General features: G+C 42.5%; 1 protein-coding gene across 1 annotated transcript; it reads right to left on the reverse strand.

The window, feature by feature from the left end:
- Positions 1–2,986: 2,986 nt before the first annotated feature.
- Positions 2,987–11,888, reverse strand: FOXL3 (forkhead box L3). The gene is made up of 4 exons (XM_042438607.1): positions 11,812–11,888; positions 11,387–11,515; positions 7,494–7,662; positions 2,987–4,214 (listed from the first exon to the last, which is right to left on the reverse strand). Exons 2-4 carry the CDS (start codon positions 11,491–11,493, stop codon positions 3,744–3,746), a joined length of 747 nt encoding a protein of 248 aa, XP_042294541.1. The 5' UTR covers positions 11,494–11,515; positions 11,812–11,888; the 3' UTR covers positions 2,987–3,743.
- Between the last annotated feature and the right edge of the window lie 5,989 nt (positions 11,889–17,877).

Raw genomic sequence — 17,877 nt, forward strand, 5'->3', positions numbered from 1 at the left:
TTAGTGAGGTAATGAAACTGACTCTGGGTTTGAGATCAAACATTCAATGTACTGAATCTAATTTGGCGAAAGGGTTCAATTTAAATTCTGGGGTGATTTCTGAAATAGATGCGGCACACCACAACCAACCCTAGTAGTGGCAAAGAGAAAAGAATACACTCACAATAAGGTGTTCTCCATGAGCTGCCTCACCGACCAGGTATGGTTCCTTTAAACACATATTCTATGTACAGATGGTAAGACTGAGAAACTAAAGTTAGCAAATGAAACTGTTTTTGGCCCTGTAGTTTCATGGCTCATTTAATGAATCAACACCTTAATCAATGACTTAATTTTGCAGAAACATAAATGCTGGCATTCCAATTTTAGTCGGTCTCTTCCTTTTCTTTTTCTTTTTAAATTTACATTCCCTCTTTTTATTGGCAAATTTCCACCTTAATTCATAACTTATTATGCTTATTTATTAGTTCTTCTCGCAGTGATGCAATGCCCCCGTGACTTCCTCCAAAAAACCCTCCAAAACCTCAGGCACACCTGTGGTCGTAACCAACAACTAAACATGACTCAATCTGGATCCAATCCATTTTAATATTATAATAAGGATGCAATTGACTTAACACCTACTATTTCCATTTCTGGGAATACCATGGATTTCTGAAAAGACCAATAAGTGGGTCCTATAGCAAATCAGGCCCAACCTCTCTCTAGAAGCAACAGTGACTAAACTGAGGTCATATTTTGGCCCTGTCATGAGAAGAAAGGACTTGCTAGAATAATATAATAATGGATGGTAAGGCAGAAGACAGTAGGAAAAAAGAAAGACTGCATTCCACATGGATTTCATAGAGAAGCTATCAATCTGCAAGAGCTGAGCAAGAGCTGAGGATAGGATGACTTGGGGATCTCTCATTTATAGAGTTGCTATAGGTCAAAATCAACTTGAAAACAGTTAACAAAACCTGGAACTCTACTTCTTATTTTAAATACAGGTTGACTCTCCCTTATCCAAAATGCTTAGGATTAGAAGTGTTTTGGATTTTGGAATATTTGCATATACATAATGAGATATCTTGGAGACGGGCCCCAAGTCTAAATGTGAAATTCATTTATGTATCATATATACCTTATACACATCGCCTGAAGGTGATTTTTAATAATGTTGTGCATGAAACAAAAGTTTGGGTACACCGAACCATCGGAAAGCAAAGGTGCCACTATCTCAGCCACTTGTGAAAAAAGGTTTTGGATTTTGAAATTTCATATAAAGGAGACTCAACCTGCAAAATCCAAGGCTATTCTAAAATGGGGTAGAGAGGATCTAAAAGGAGTCATCGGATTCATAAGCAAATGATGGCTAGATCTTTCCTGCATGGGAGAAGAGTAAGATGTGCAAGCTTTCAAAAACTAGGGCTGGATTTCAGTGTGTGACCTGCGAATATGTAAGTATACTTACATCAGCAGGAAACAGAATTGAGTGCCCTGAAATTACAATGTGTGGAACCAGAGAAATGACCCTTGTGCATCCAGACCAATGAACATCAGTCCCAGTGTTCAACAGGCACCAATGTGCATCAGGCATTCTTCCCGCACATTGGGATAATGGCTAGGAAGTGCAGGTGTGAATTGGTGGAGCCATATGCACATTGGGACACCGGCTGGACATGCCAATGCACACTGGTAGAGCCTGATGCACATTGGGACACTGTCGCCAGGATCCTGATACGCATCTATGAAATTCACTGGTAGGATTCCTTAGCGCCTCTGCTGCATAACTAAGCATCTGTAGTTATGCAACATACACTGTGATATACAATTGCAGCCAATATCTCTATATTTCTGAACCTTGTACATTCTGTGTAAAAGCTGCGCATCTGAATTTATGGACTCAGTGAATATATATAGATCAACAAGACTATTTTTTTTGACAGATGTTGCAAATAAAATAACTATAAACTGATTTGATTTAATGCCCTGTTCCTCCAGGGTGTATCCTTCTCATTGATTTTATTTTGTTATTAAGGACCAGAAAAAAAGGCAGAGCTTGGGAAACTGTTTTTGTTTAGAGAGTTTTAATATTTAATATTTTAAAGGCCATGCTGTCTAACTGGGATAGGTGGGCAGGCATGCTGACCAATGGCTTCTGAGAGCTGTAAGTCAAAAAAGTAATGTTTCCAAACTCTTCAAACCCACAAAGGAGGATTCAGGTTTATGGTGAGTATTCTATAACTAGGTTAACTCAGGGCCTGAACAGACAGGTCAAAATAAAGCTGCTTCGGGTCACTTTGGAGGTATGCTGTTTAAATGACACATGCATCTTAAGAGGCCAGAAGCTGTGCCAAAGCTGTCATCCAATCCTTAGGACTGGAGCATGGCTTTGGCATGGCTTCCTGCCTCTTTGGACACATGCATCATTTAAACAGCATTCCTCCTAAGTGAGCCAAAGCAGCTTTATTTTGGCCTGTCTCAGTTAACGTACTAACTTACAGTTAAGTAATCTCTTCTTGCCTGACCCATCCAAACCTGATGGAAACATTATTCAGCTGTGCTCTGATCATCTCGAAAATGAACCTCCTTCCATTAAGTAAGTAGCAACCATCAATATGGAACAGTTACCTAGATTTACTCATCAGTAACTGTTCTATATTCCTATTTCTGTCTAGTCACGCTTGAGACACTATTTCCAAGATCATAAATCTCCCTGCCCTACTTTACTGAGCAACAGCTGCTGGGAGGCAGTTGTAGGGAGAATGCGCGGAATAGTTAAAAACATGCACTGAAATGCATTGTGAGGCGGGGAGGGGACAGCTTACAAAAATGCATGCGTCGGCACAGAAAATGCAGAGGAATATAAGCTGAAACGTATATGAATTCTTGAACAATTCCTTCATTTTTAAAATAACAACAATATTAAAAATGACGCAGGACAGGTCTGGAATTAGTATTGGGAACCTTTAAGGTGCTGCTAAGGTTTCTGCCATGGCCCACTGTTAACATTTTCTCTGGCCTCCTTTGTTAAACGTTTCCCTCCATCTTGGAGTTCTGATCTGTGCCAAGCAGCCAGTGCCAGCTTCCATTTGTAGAAAAGCAAAATGGCACCTAGACTCAACTGCTTGGTGCCAAGAGGGACGTAGTTGCTGTCCACCACTGATAAGAAAAGTCAACAGAACTAGCCAATGGAGGAAAAAGTTCATTTGAGACTACTCCTGGCCAACTGCTTAAGATAAAGACAAGATGGTGTCCCTTCCCTGGTTCATCCATAGAAGCTAAGTTGCCCAACAGTTTTATTTCCTTCATCATTGACAAGGGGATATGTTTAGGAGGACCATGGCATGTGGTATGACTTACACACAGCTCTCTCCTCCAACATAAGAGAGCTGGTCTATTCAGGAGAAACAACAAAGAGGCTCCTAGTGATGTCCTCAGATGCTATTGCTTGAGGTGGCTGCTTCATTCTGCCTAGTGGAAGGGCTGGACCTGAAGGATGCCCCTCAAAGATGGAGCCAAGCCTGTAGTAAAATCCTTTACTAAGTCTATAAGCAGTGTAACTGGATAATGGGAAGGCTACAACCTCACAACTTCAGAGATCCCAAGAGATCAGTAGCCCGATGAAATGACATTGACGTCCTTTTCCTGAGAATGACTGAGGCAAGGAGTGAGAAACAGTCCTCGTTCTCGGACACATGCATATTGGACGGAAAAGATGGTAGCCTTACTCTCACTTCACTCTCCGTCAGGACCAGACTTCACATTGTCCAAAACTGAAGGTTAATCTGCTGAGAATCCAAGAGATGGTGCTTATGATCTTGCATGTGATAGGGAGACCTCAGCACAGGCAGAGGGTCTGGAGAGGAGAGGATGTAATCGATGCTAAATTTAATTTCGGAGTCAGATTTTCCTACAGAGGAGCTGTTTAGACTCTCCTGGCCGGAAACGCTGTTGGAGAAAAGCTCACAAGGCTCCAAAGGTTTCGGCTGGGGTTCCATTCTCTCGCCAGGCGAGGAGAGATTAGGGAAGGCAGAATCCATGGGGGATAAGGTGGGCAAGCAACCCATCTCACCGCTCAACCTCTTTGCTCTAGGTTCTCTTTTTACATTCCTACGCCTTCTCCGCCTCCTGTAATTCCCATTTTCAAAAAGGTCCAGCATGGATTCGCATCCTGACGCAAAGCTCCAGTAGTTCCCTTTGCCCTTGTCATTGCCTTCTGTCCGAGGAACCTGTATTTCATTGGAAAAAAGCAGGATTCGGTCAATGACTTACTACTTTTTCTTTTAAAGCAGGGATGAGAAACATGCAGCTGTCCAGATAGTGATGGAGTACAGTTCCCAACAGATTTAGGCAGTATGGCCAGTGGTGAGGGATGCTGGGAGCTGAAGTCCAGGACATCTGGAAGGGATTCTCACTCTCATTTCAAAGCATCTCCTCTATCTGTCTGCAAGCAGTAGCATTTCAACTAGACCCTCCCCATGAATCTGCAAGAACTGTGTCCTCTAAGGTCCTCTAAGCTACAGGGAAACAAAAAAGAAGAAAAACACTCCTATCTAGGGGTGAAAATAATATTTGAAAATCACCAAAGGACATGTTTTCTGAATGTTTCGAAACCCTGATGGCAATAATCTTGGACTGATAACATGCCAAAGATTTGGGACTTATTCTATACAAAATTTGCATTGCGGTTCTTTTGGGCAGAAAGCAGCATTTTCTGTGCAGCAAATGATATTTTTACACAGCAATATACTTTCCTGCACAGAAATTGTTGCATTTGGGACTTATTCTGCACAAACTCATTACGTGAATGATTTGCATAGACAATGGCATTTTCTGTGTAGAAAGCAATGTTTGTGTGCAGGAATATTATTTCGAAGCAGAAAATGCTATTCTTGCACAGAAAACGTTGTCTTCTGTGCAAACCACCACTTGACAATTTTTGCACAGAATAAGTCCCGAACTGTGAATAGGCTTTGGAAACTGTGTTGTTTTCAAATGCTTTCTCTCAGTGCAAAGGAAATTGCTAAAATTACTCATTGCTCCTTTTGAGAAGAAACTTAGTGAATTATTACCTTCCTGCTCTGCACATGCACTGGAGACCTCTATTTGGTGAGGATGGCACTTCAGATGTTCTAAGTCTCCAAGTTCCAGCCATTCAGAACAGGTTGTGGGACTGAACCAAGGCTAAAACCAAAGCTCTGACATGTGTGTGTGTGTGCTACAAATCTTGCTATTTCAACATCTGCGTTCATTTAAATGCACAACTCATGTAAACATATATGACAAGCTGCTCAATCCCAGGCTCTCTAATTATAGAAGCTGTAGGTAAAAATCAAAGCTAGCTCTTCCAGTTTGCAATGTACTAGCAAACGTTGGAGAACCATTTTCTCTGTTTCTCTTTTGACCTTTTGGATGAGCGGCTAAGTGGCTGACATGATACTTGACCCAATCTCCATTTAACCATCCTTAATCTTCCTTCCTCTACATTCCCAAATTTGGATACTGCCATAAGAAGCTTATTAGGGTTTCTCAATGAAAAGATCAGCAACAGTCTCAGAAAGATAGTTTCCTTTCCATGACCACTTTTCCCCCTGCAATGTAGATCACAAGAGACCACTGGGTTTGATCTAACCAGAAGTGTCCAAAGTTCTCCATATTTCTTGCTGGACTTTGTGAGTGCCAAGCCAAGGTGGTCTTCCCTTCTGCCCCATAGACTGAAGTGGAGTCAATGTATTGAGAATCATAAATTCCCCATGAACCAAATTAGCTGAAGACTACCTTTGCCAGATTTGGGCTACTTGTGTCTCTCCATATGTTGGTAGGACTCCAGCTGTATAGCCAGTGATGAGAATGATAGGAGAAGTATCCCAACATCGGGAGGACCACAAGTTGTCCACCTTGGATTCATACTGATTGGTAGTGAAACCTCAGAGCTTCAGCCAGGAGGGACTTTTCTACTTTATCTGATCAGGGATAAGCCTTGGGGTTTCTGCTTACAAAACGTGTGCTCCATCACTCAATAACTCCCATAATCTCTATGTCCACCTTATGTCCTACCTTCATTTTGTATATGGCACCTCATATAAGCATTCCCCTAGGCTCCTGATATCTGACTGCTGTTACACTGCAAGAAGATAAGCATAGAGTAAGGTACTAATGGATACTTCCTTGGTTGACATCTGCAAAACACCAGCATATGTTGGATAAGATTCAGCCAGTGACATCTGCATCCAGGTGTTTCATCCATACCACTGTATCCTTAGAATATTTGGACCATGAGTTACGTTTTCCCCTTGGTTCAATCCTTGGCATCTCCCATTAAAAGGGTCTGATCCATATAATGTATCCAGAGCTTACAAATCTTATAGCGTGTGCGTGGAAAGACTATTGAAGTAGGCTAGGCTTGTAAGGGGAAACTGGAAGTCAAAAAGTAACTTTTTAAGGTTCCATTCTGACAAAACTCCTGAACTAACATGCAGACTGGAATGCAATCTCATTCCAGGGACTTTCCAGAGACTGCTGCATGTCTCTCCACCCAAAGAAACAAAGTTGGTTAATATACAAGGCAGGACTTTCTCTGCACCAACGTCTCAGTTGTGGAACTTGTGCCCAAAGGAGGTCACTCTGACTCTGTCCCTTTTGAGTTTCAGCCGACAATGAAGAGTGCACTATTTTCTATGGCCTATGGTCTTTAAAGCTGGGGTTGACCTTTGGAATATTTTATTATTAATTTTTGTTTTGGTTTTGTTTGACAAATTTATGGCTTTATAGAAAATGGTATTGGTTTGCTTCTATAGAAAGCAAACGAGAAGGCAAAAACGGGACTAGTTTAAAGAAATGGCACCCACAGCATGCTTTGGAAATGTAGATGCATGTCCTGCAATAGACTGCTCATCTAATTTTTGTGTCTTCTTAAGTGAGTTGCAGCAGAGTTTGGAAAAGTGTTTTTTTTAACAACACCCATAATTCTGACTACAAGAAGCAGCGTGGTGTAGTGGTTTGAACATAGGACTAGGACTGTGGTGACCGGTGTTCGATTCCCTGCTTGTCTGTGGAAACCTGCTGGGTTGACTTTAGGTGAGTCACATCCTCTCTGCCCCAGAATATGTAGTGATAGATCTGCCTTAGGATCAACATACATCAAAGATGAATTTACGGCACATAACAACAACAATCCTGATGATGCTGGTTGGGGATTCAAGAACATGTAATCCGAGCTACAGGAAACGAGATTCCATCTAAACCATTGCAAAGAACTTCCTGACAGTAAGAGCAGTTCTACAGCGGGACATACTGACTCAAAGTGTGGAATCTCTTTCTTTGGAGGTTTTTAAACAGAGCCTGGATGGCCATGTGTCATGAGTGCTTTGATTCTGTTTTCCAACATGGCAAGGGTTGGACTGGATGGGATCCCTTCCAACTCTGTGATGCCATGATTCTATGAACATCTCTAGCTTTTCAAGGTGTTGGAGTCAGCCTGCTCTGCCAGGCGTTTGAGACTTTCTTACCTTGACGAAACAGCTGTTGAGAGAGAGGTTGTGGCGAATTGAGTTCTGCCAGGCGCGCTGGTTGGTCCTGTAGTAGGGGAACTTTTTCATGATGAAGTCGTAAATCCCAGACAGGGTCACTTTGTTGGAAGGGCTTTGTTGGATGGCCATTGCAATCAAAGCAATGTAGCTGGAAGAAGAGAAGAGATGTCATGCTGTGTACAATGATCTTGATATTGTGGACATATACATCAAGAATAACCCAGCACCCCTGAGATAAATTTAGAGCCCTTGCAATGGTCAGACATGCTTTCTAGGTAAGTATTTATTGAGTTATTTATTTATTGTGACATTTATTTGTGCATGAAGATGAAAGTTGCCTAAATACTCTGAAGGCACCAGATCCCATCTGATCTTGGAAGCTAAGAAGGGTCAGTCCTGATTTGTACTTGGATGGGCAGCTGCCAATGAATACCAGGTACTGTAGGCTATATTTCAGAGGAAGGAACTGGCAAAACCAGCTCTAAGTTTTCCTTACCCAAGAAAATACTATGATATTCATGAGGTTGCCATAAGTGGACTGGCGACTTGAAGGCGTGTACACACACACATGTAAAGATATTTAGAATTATGTTGTGAGTTAGTTACACATGGTTCCCACTGAAATCATTGTGCTCAGATAGTCACAGCTCAAGTCCATTGAGTTTAGTGGAAACACTACGGAGTTCAACTGACTTACAGCCCAATATTATATATTGCCTTCTTGGAAGACAGCTGCTTTGGATTCAATGGGGCATACTCCACTGTAAGTGTGTTTTAGGCTTAGGCTGGATAAAACCCATTATATTATATGATACTTCTGTAAGCTCTCAAAATATTTCATATTCATTACTACTGGGTTCTTTTATTAAAGCAAACATCATCATCAATGCTATCATCTTCCGTAATTGATGTATATAATGATTCCCCACCTTTCTTCCAAGAAGTTCATATCAGCAACTAGGAGAAGGGGAAGAAATGACTGTATTTCATCCCAAATACAAATTCTGCCCCCATCAATGAAATGTTCCTTCCGTTGCAAAATTTCCAAGCTTACAGAGAGTGAGACATTGAAAATCATTACACCTAGAGCTCTTATACAGTGGTACCTCGGGTTACGAAATTAATTCGTTCCGCCGCCGCTTTCGTAACCCGAAAGGCCTTCGCAAGCCGAAAACCCATAGGCGCTAATGGGGAAAAGCCGCGATTTCGTGTGAAATAGCGCCGAAAAGCACCAAAATTTTTTTCGTAACCCGAAAAAACGTTCGTAAGCCGGAACAGTTTTTTTGAATGGATTTTTTTCGTAACCCGGAAATTTCGTAAGGCAGTGCATTCGTATCCCGGGGTACCACTGTATTTGCTTGATTCATCTTCCTTTGGTCACTTTGCCTGCTCCTTCTCTTTGGATGCCTAAACTGCCTTTATAAATGGTCAGCTAAGTTTTAGGTTATTACAGTGCAAGAAATCCGGAGACAGAAGGGGAATTTCATTGCAAGTACAGAATATGTCTTCTTTTTAGGGGGAAGATATTCATTTTGAGCCCCATGCTACACCCCTACATTCAGGGTTTTCCACACCCATATTGTGTGTGTTGTGTGCCTTCGCTGTTTCCGACTTACGGCGACCCTAAGGCAAACCTAGCATGAGGTTTTCTTGGCAAGTTTTGTTCAGAAGAAGTTAGCACCACAAAAACCCTGGGAGGTAGGCGCATGAAAGAAGGAGGATTTGAACCTGGGTCTGCCAAACTGCAGTCTGAAACTAACTAGTATGCCAAATTGATTTTATATTACCAGGTTTAGGGAAAGAAGCCTGCCCAAAGTGCACAATTTTTGCTCAGCAAACCTGGAACATTTAAACTTGTGTTTCCATGCGCTGGAGAACTACTCCATTGGACAGCACTGGCTTTGCCGTTGACATCTATTTCTGCCATTGAGGTCTATGACTTGGATGACTTCTGAGCAACCAACCAGATGGTGAGCTCAAGTGTATAGTTTTAGAAACACATATGTCAAAGGTAAAAGAGATCAGATCCGAGTTCTGATTCCTTGTGAGCCACAAACTCAATATATTCTCTCCCTTAACGTCTCTTAAGTTGGGAATTCCTGATAATCTATGCCCTAAAGTATGGGAGAGGACACTCAACATATGATGCTTTGAAAAGAAGCACTCGATTTCTGGATTCTTCCTCTGCAAACATTTGTTGCAATTGCTGGCATGGCATCTCTCTAAAGAGACATAACCAGTTGGCTGATTTAGTCTAAGGAAAATGTCCCTACTTAAGTATTCATCAAATCACACTGTTGGAAATGCAGTCTTTCTGCTCGGGCAAGTGAAACCGGGATGTTTTTCCCCTCGTCTGTTTGGGAGAAAGAGCTTCGATTTTGAAAACATGCCCAGGCAAAGCTTTGTGACTCTTTTCAAACAGAAAGTTGTGCAGATATGAAGCACCGACGAATTGTAGCAGACAATTGCTGTTACATGAGAGTATCACCAGCCAGTAGCCAGTCGTCTCTGTTTCGGCTAAATGCGACTCTAGTCTGCCCATGTTCACTGGGTATATCATGCGCAATTGTGTTCCATGGGACTAATTCATATTCAGAAGGACTACAGACTTAGTAGATCAGAAAGTATTTGCTTCCATGGTCACTAGCGTTGGGAGTTTTAATCATCATTGATGTCGATTAATCAACTCGAGTGGAACAGGGATTTAATGCATTTGTTAAAAGCGAATGCAGTATGGGGTAGGAAATCAAGTTGTAACAACAGTGGTAAGTTTTCACTTTGTGAGCTCCATCCAAGTAACCCTCGGTTCCCTTCAATATCATAAAGAGCCTATACTGCACTTCATTGAACTGTGTCAGTTAATTAATTAATCAGATAACTGGCTTTAAAGTAAGACGATCAATCTGCTAAATATCCTGGAATTGGTTGAAAGACCTAGCTGGGGATGATGGCTTACAATATTCTGATCCTTTGTATGATCAGTGACAACTTTGTCTGCATTATCAGAAGGGCAGCCCTCTTAGTCCATTGCAGGAAAAATGGCAAAAGAAAAAGTGAAACAAATTGTCAACAAATTTGGCACAAGTTTTGGCGGACTGCAACTGACTCTGTCAACGTTCACTTCATCCGATGCAACTGAAGAAGCAGGCTGCAATCCCCCAAAGATTATGTCAAATAAGATGTCATCTTTAAAGGTAACCCCAAATTCTTTGTGACCTGGTCTACAGCGAGTTGTTTGGCATTTTATACATTCAAGGCACAACGATTTAAGAGTTTTGCACAGAAAGAATGGAGAGGAGGGAGAGACATAAACTTCGGGAAGGAAAGTAAGCAGAGAAATTACATCATTTTTGTGCCGCAGTTACATCATTTCTAATCCCAGGATAATTATATATAATTACTTATATATAAACGCACACATGCATTCTCACACACACACACACACACACGCACACACACATATGCAACCTGCATATCCATAATATATTCACTCTTATGGCACATTGATAGTGCAAAGTGATATACAACAACCCTCTTCCAAATAACCTTCTGTGATACATCATTCCAATTCTCCCAAAGCCATCCTAGTGAGCCTTAGCGGTCAAATGGAATCTAGGGTCTCTCCTATCCAAATGTTTGTCCCTCCCCATTTTTTATCATGTTTAAATAGTCAAAATTGCATAAAAGTCCGTGCCCTCCAACAAAACACCGAACATCGTTCTGCTCCATGTCCTTTATTTGCTTCCACCTGCCAAGAGGCAAACGGATGACTCTTGGGGGCAAAGAACAATTCCCCCAGAGGAATTCCCCTAATAACTGACATCAGGCAGAAAGAGAAAGAACGAGAGGAGACTTGGAAAAGTTGGACATACCTGTACGCCGGTCTGGTGAATCTCTTCTCTTCGTCCGAACTACATGCCGGGTAGTCATCTCCATCGTAGTTGAAGCAGTTATAAGGATACTGAGTGTTGTCAAACATGTTCCTGGTCTGCTTCTGGCTCCTGCAAAGTGTGAGAGGGAGGGAAGCGAAGTGATGCTGCTTCTCTGGTCGCCTTCCTCCTCCCGTCTTTGCTTCCACCCTCCCTCCTTTTTTTCTCAGCCTCCTCTCTCCCTCTCTTTCTCTCTCCCACACATGCGAGGTATTTCCCCCTTCTTCCCCAAACAGTCCATCTCTCTGAATATTCTCAGTGGGTTTGTTTTTTGCACACATGCACACATGCACACTCCTCCTCCTCCTCCTCCTCCTCCCACTCTGCTGTAGGGGAAAAAGGAAAGGAAAAAAACCCAAGCGACTAACCGATTACAATGTGGTAAAGGTCTCTCCTGAACCTTTGAACTTGGGTGTATACAGCCAGTAGCGAGGAACTGCGTCTCCCTGGGTGGTCTCGGCCTAGGAAAGCGCGCAGAAGCCTTTCCTGCCGTCCGAGGTACACAATGTGACAAAAGTAAACAAGGCAAGTTCAATAACTCATCCCACCAGGCTTGCTCTCATAAACTGAAACTTGGAAGAAGGGCGTTTTGCTTCATCTTTGATTTTTTTTTTTGGATATATATAGGAATTTGCTGTTTCTAAGTTCCAAATCCCGTCCCAGAACTCTTGCAAGAACCAAACCCCTCGGAGAAGGACGCCATGCGAACGCCCGTCCTGGGATTTGGAAAGCGATGGAGAGCAAAATGCAATTTCTGGAACTCAAAGGAGGAGTGGAAAGTGGTGATGGAAGAAAAGAAGTGCATTCAAAGAGGGCAGAACAGAAAGATTTGAGGGACTACTGTCAAGGAGGGAAGTCAAAGGAAAATAGCTGTAGGCAGGAGAGCTCCTTGTGTGGGCTTTGATCTGGCGGATGAATTAGACTAATAACTCTCCGCGTTGGCATCAAATCCTGTAACAGTTTGATAGTCCTACCCCCCTTCCTCCCCCTTTGCTCCTCAGTGCTTTGGAGTGGTTTCCAACAATTGAGGTAAAACTAAAGACAGATCAGTCAACGGTTTCATTATGGGAATGGAAGAAGAGGAGAAGGAATGGAGGGGGGGGGGGCTTTCCCTGAGAGGTGTGTGCCCCATGATAATTAAGTTATCTGAAGCCAGCCATTTGCCCCCAGGAAGTTGTTACTAGGAGAACGATGAACAAATGGATGCCTTTTTGTCTTGGAACAGGTTAGCCGGGCTGGAAAATCACTGGGAATAGGAAGAACGCAACCTATTTTCTATAACCGAGTCTGATCAGGGTTCCCAGGTCTCAGGGCTTGGCAACTTCTTCTCTGGCTTCTCAGGATGGAAGGAATCTCAGAGCGAGAACGCAGCTGTGAAAAGTGTCCACATACGTGTGCTTTCCTCAGTTGCTCTCGACTCCTGGCGACCCTGAGGATGAGACATCTCCAAGACTCCTTATTTTCAACTACTTTTGTTAGTTCTTGCAGATTCATACCTGTGACTTTCTTAATGGAGTCCATCCATCTAGCATGTGGTCTTCCTCTGCTTGTCCTTCCATTCCACCTAGCATTATGGTCTTTTCTAATGAGTCATGTCTTCTCATGATGTGGCCAAAGTATGGTAGCCTCATCATCTTAATCATGGCTTCCAGGGAGATCTCAGGCCTGATCTGTTCCAAGACACATTTGTTTGTCTTTTTGGATATCCATGGTATCCTCAGCACTCTTCCTTTCCTTTCCTTTCCTTTCCTTTCCTTTCCTTTCCTTTCCTTTCCTTTCCTTTCCCTTCCCTTCCCTTCCCTTCCCTTCCCTTCCCTTCCCTTCTTTCAGTTGTTACACCTCATGTTTTATATTTGAATGGTGTAGGTAGGGCATCTATGGTTGATGTTCAACATATCATGCTCCTTGATACCACTTTGGTCCACTCCTATGACATTACAAGGTGTTGTCTCTAGATATCCGTTTTTGGCCCTGAAATCTCAGGGCCTGGGATAGTTTTGACTATAGCAGTAACGTAAAACTTCAGCTGAACATTTAGAGAGAGTTTAGGCAGACAGAGAAAAGAGGCAGGCAAAGATATCAAAAAATTTGTGAACACATCAAATGTATGGGTTCTAGGTATGAATGATTTGCAACGTCTCACTCTCTCCAGTGCTAGAAATTTGATGATCGAAGGAAGATGCCCCTGGAGGGGACAGAATTTTTACTGGTGGGGCAATGTCCAGATTTTGCTCTTTCATAGCTATATCCCTGGAATGGGGCAGTTAGGTCTCATGCGAGTTGCAATACAATGACATCTAAAAGGTTAAACATCAGACTTGGCTTTCTAAAAATCTGCTTCCATCAAGGCATTAGTCCACTTAGCTCACTACTGCTTGGAGTAGTGGTTCCCAAATGCTGGTCCTGCAGGTGTTTTGCACTTTGACTCCCAGAAGCCTCAGCCAGCTTGGTCAACAGTTAGTAATTCTGAGAACTGAAATTCAACACATCTGAAGGACCCAAGTTTGAGAACCACTGGCCTACAGGACAGGTTGGCAATTCAGAAAAGTCTTGGGCCAAAACTCATCCCTCTGGATCCCCCAGGTCCATACTTCCAGAGTCCCTTTGCATGTAAGTATTGTAGGGTGCTTTCCTATCTTTTATATGGTTCCACCTCCCAATTTCCAAGGTTGAACTGTCTTGTCTCAGTTTAGTTACCAGCAGTAAGAGATTGTATCTAAAATGTGTTTGCATTTTAGGATCCACCTTTTTGCCTTTGGACTCACCTACCACTGGAATGTGGCTCCCAAGAACGTATCTGAAATTGTATTTGGCTCTCAGGCTGAAAGACCTTCTACAACCTTGGCCTAGAGTCATCAAACATGTGTGTTCAAACAGGAGTCTTTTCTCAGTCATCCTTAGGAATCCCAATATTTCATCTTGATGATGGAGTAGATGGGTCTGAACTAATTAATCCAGACAAGACACAGGCATTCCTGGTCACTTGAAGGGTAGATCAGAGAATAAGGATCCATCTTGTGTTAGAGTTACACTGCTCCTGAATACACAGGTTCATAGTTTGGGTGTACTCCTGGACTCAGCTTTAAACCTAGAGAACCAAGTTTTCCATCTGTCCATTTAAAGCTTCTGCATCAATTGCACTTGCTTAGACTGTGTTTGGGACAAGGCTGGCTCTAGACAAAGGCTGTTGGGTGTGTATTATTCAGGGCCATTAAGAAAGACAATTGTCCTAGATTTTGTTGTTATTGTTGTTGTGTGCCTTCAAGTCATTTCTGACTTATGGTGACTCCAAGGCAAACCTATCATGGGGTTTTCTTGGCAAGATTTGTTCAGAGGAGGTTTGCCCTTGCCTTCCCCTTGAAGCTAAGAGTATGAGCCTTATCGCACCATGGTTAAAACATTCCCTGGTGTGTTCTAACAGGGGCGCGCAGGGGTGCGCATGGAGCATGATGGGAACCCGATGGGGCCCAGAACATTATTTTACCGCACAGCGGAACGCCGCCATTGCCACTGGGCATTCCCATTGCATTCCCATTGAGTTCCAGGGGACGCCATTTCTGGGGATGCTTTGAAACAGTTCCCAGAAATGGCGTCACCTGGAACTCAATGGGAATGCGATGGGAATGCCCGGTGGTGACAGCGGTGTTCCGCTGTGCGGTAAAATAGCATTCTGGGCCCCATCGGGTTCCCATCACACTCCGTGCGCACCCCCGCGTGCCCCTGTTAGAACGCACCGGGGAACGTTTTAACCCTGGTGCGATAAACCTCTATGTGACTTGCTCAAACTCACCCAATGGGTTTCATGGCCAAGATGGGAATTCAACCCTGGTCTCCAGAGTTGTTTTCCAACATTCAACCACTACTCTATGCTGGCTTTCCTAAAGGAACAAAAGGCAACTTCCTTCTGATTCCTACAGCGAGCAAACAGACACAGCAACTGAGTCTCTTGCCAACATGCAAGAGAATTTCTTTAACACAGCATTTTAAAGCCTTCTGTGCCACATTTCATCCCCAACTGAATATTTATGGCTGGCTTATAAATCCCCCCAAAAGAATGTTTACAAAAAGAATACTGGAAGACCTTTAACTATGCAATTGCAACATTAGCAGGTGTCAAAGTTACTACGGAGAAGGAACAGGAACAATGATTTTGCCTCAGCATCTGCTTCGCCCCCATAATTTCACTGGAACCGCTGTAATTCATTTGTGATGTTATCATAAAATCATACTTTTACTGGGCTGCATTTTTTTCTTATGCTACATATTTCCAGAATGCAAAGTTGTAAACTCTGCGATTTGGGAGATTAAGCAGACGATTAAAATGTCGTGTAAGATTTGCTTTTTGCAAAACTGACTGACTAAACAGAAAAAGGCCAATGCAACCCCAAATAAAAACCATATTAAAATGGCGGAATATTTTTTTGACAATATAATGATGGCTGCTTAATAGTAGTTAAAAAAAACAAACACCTTACGCCTGCAATTGAATCATTTCATAATACCAGAGGGCTATTTGAAATGGTTTTTTTTTTTTTGGCAAGGGATCCAATTATTAATAAACATTAATTTGTTTACTTTTTGATTCCTGAAAGGTTTAGCGTGGATGTGAAATGCAATGCATAAAACTAGAGTTCGGCAATGTATACCCTCCAACATTACAGAGTTGAAAACTTGGCCATGTTTGGCCAAGCAACAGCAGAATGTAGTCAAGATGGCAAACACTTTGAATGAGAACAGATCAGCTTGGAAAGGTTGCAGCAATTTGCCTTTAAGTTTACAAATAAAGGACAAGATTCTTTTCCTACCTCTCCTCTCCTGCAGCTGAATTAATTGAATATGAACTGCTTTTGCACTTTATTTATTTCATTTATTTATATACTTCATTTGCATGCCACCTTTCTCCCAGAACTCACTTTACAGCTATTGAAGTAAGCTGAGAAGGGAGGTGGGAGGTGGAAAGAGAAACTGGGACATTTTAAAAGCCATTGGACAATATGAGAGGCTATATGATCAGCTATGTTATTCTCTATATTGCTTTGCACGCAGAAGGCCTGAATCTTGTTGGCAATGGCATCTAGGGTGGACCTGTTGAATTAACTGTTGAATTGTATCTCAACACTTAATGGTAATCCTATTGACACTAGTTGGGACTATCAGTAAGATTTAGGCCTCTCTAAGCGGTTTACAATTTGTAAGCGAATTGCCCCAACAATCTGGGTACTCATTTTACCAACCTACAAAAGGATGGAAGGCTGAGTCAACCCTGGAGCCCTGGGATCGAACTCATAACCTTGTGGCTCCAGTATTGGCATTTAACCACTGCCCTCTTTAGAGAAAGTACCTAAAGAGGGGTGAACAGCAGTCGGACATTAGAGGAATGCATTAACCACCCCCCCTGGGGATCTTGTAGAGCTGAACCCCCTTCTGCACCCCTTCTCCATTCCAGATACACCCTGAGGGTTTTGGGGATATTTTGCCATGTTTTTAGCCTCCTGGGCCATTTGAAGCCGAAGAGGCCTTTTTGTACAACTGGAAGTGACCAGGAAATAATGTCCTGTTTCCTAAAAAGGCCTCTCCTGGTCCTATAATGGTCTAGCAACATCCTCCCCATATTCCCTAAAGGGTATTTGGAACCATTATATTTCGAGACCCTTGGTGGGTACTGGGGGGGGGCACACATGACCCTGGGAATGCATGCGTCCTACAACCAACACTTTGCCCACCTCTGTATTGTAGGGTTGCCTGACTGAAAGCTGGAGAAGGCTCCTCTGCCTTCAATGTCTGTGTCGACGAGGGTATTTTGGCAGGTGTTTCTTGTCTGTGGGACAAAACAATATATCTACAGAGAGCCATCCTTATCGACAGATATTTTAATCCATGGATTCAACCATCCATGGCTTAAAAATATCAAGGAAAAAGAAATCCAGCAAGCAAACCTTGATGTTGCCATTTTATATAACGGACACCTTTTACAGTGCCATTATATTTAATGGGATTTGAGCATCCACAGATTTTGGTATTTGAGGTGGATGGGTCCTGAAACAAACCTTAGCAGATGCCAAGGGCCCATTGTAGTAAAACAAATGCAAAGCATGTGCTGGTGCATTAGATACAGGATGAAAAAGGTTAAAATAACAACAAACAAACAAAAGGTTGTTGGATAAAATATCAAAATAACAATAATGACAGCTACAACAACTGATCGCCTTTGCATTTGAGACTACGCATCTTAGGACTGCCCAGCTAAGATGGCTGAGAGATTCTGAGAGGTATCAAAAATCCTTCCATGTTTTGTGGTTTCATTATGGTTTCTTCCTTAATTGAAATTTACTCCCCATGCTTCCACAGATGTACTGGATCATTGGAAGAAGGGCTGCAACAACCTGAGGGTAGAGAAAGAGAGTCTGGGAGAAGACATATTCATTCTGAAATTG

Source organism: Sceloporus undulatus, chromosome 8, assembly GCF_019175285.1.
Source record: "Sceloporus undulatus isolate JIND9_A2432 ecotype Alabama chromosome 8, SceUnd_v1.1, whole genome shotgun sequence".
Classification (NCBI taxonomy): Eukaryota; Metazoa; Chordata; class Lepidosauria; order Squamata; family Phrynosomatidae; genus Sceloporus; species Sceloporus undulatus.

Excerpts from the sequence above, each read along its gene's own strand:
- FOXL3 (XM_042438607.1), bottom strand. The coding sequence starts at position 11,493 with ATGTTTGACAACACTCAGTATCCTTATAACTGCTTCAACTACGATGGA. Across the intron at positions 7,663-11,386 it reads TTCACCAGACCGGCGTACAG|CTACATTGCTTTGATTGCAA; the intron begins GTATGTCCAACT and ends CTCTTCTTCCAG. Across the intron at positions 4,215-7,493 it reads TCAACAGCTGTTTCGTCAAG|GTTCCTCGGACAGAAGGCAA; the intron begins GTAAGAAAGTCT and ends AATGAAATACAG.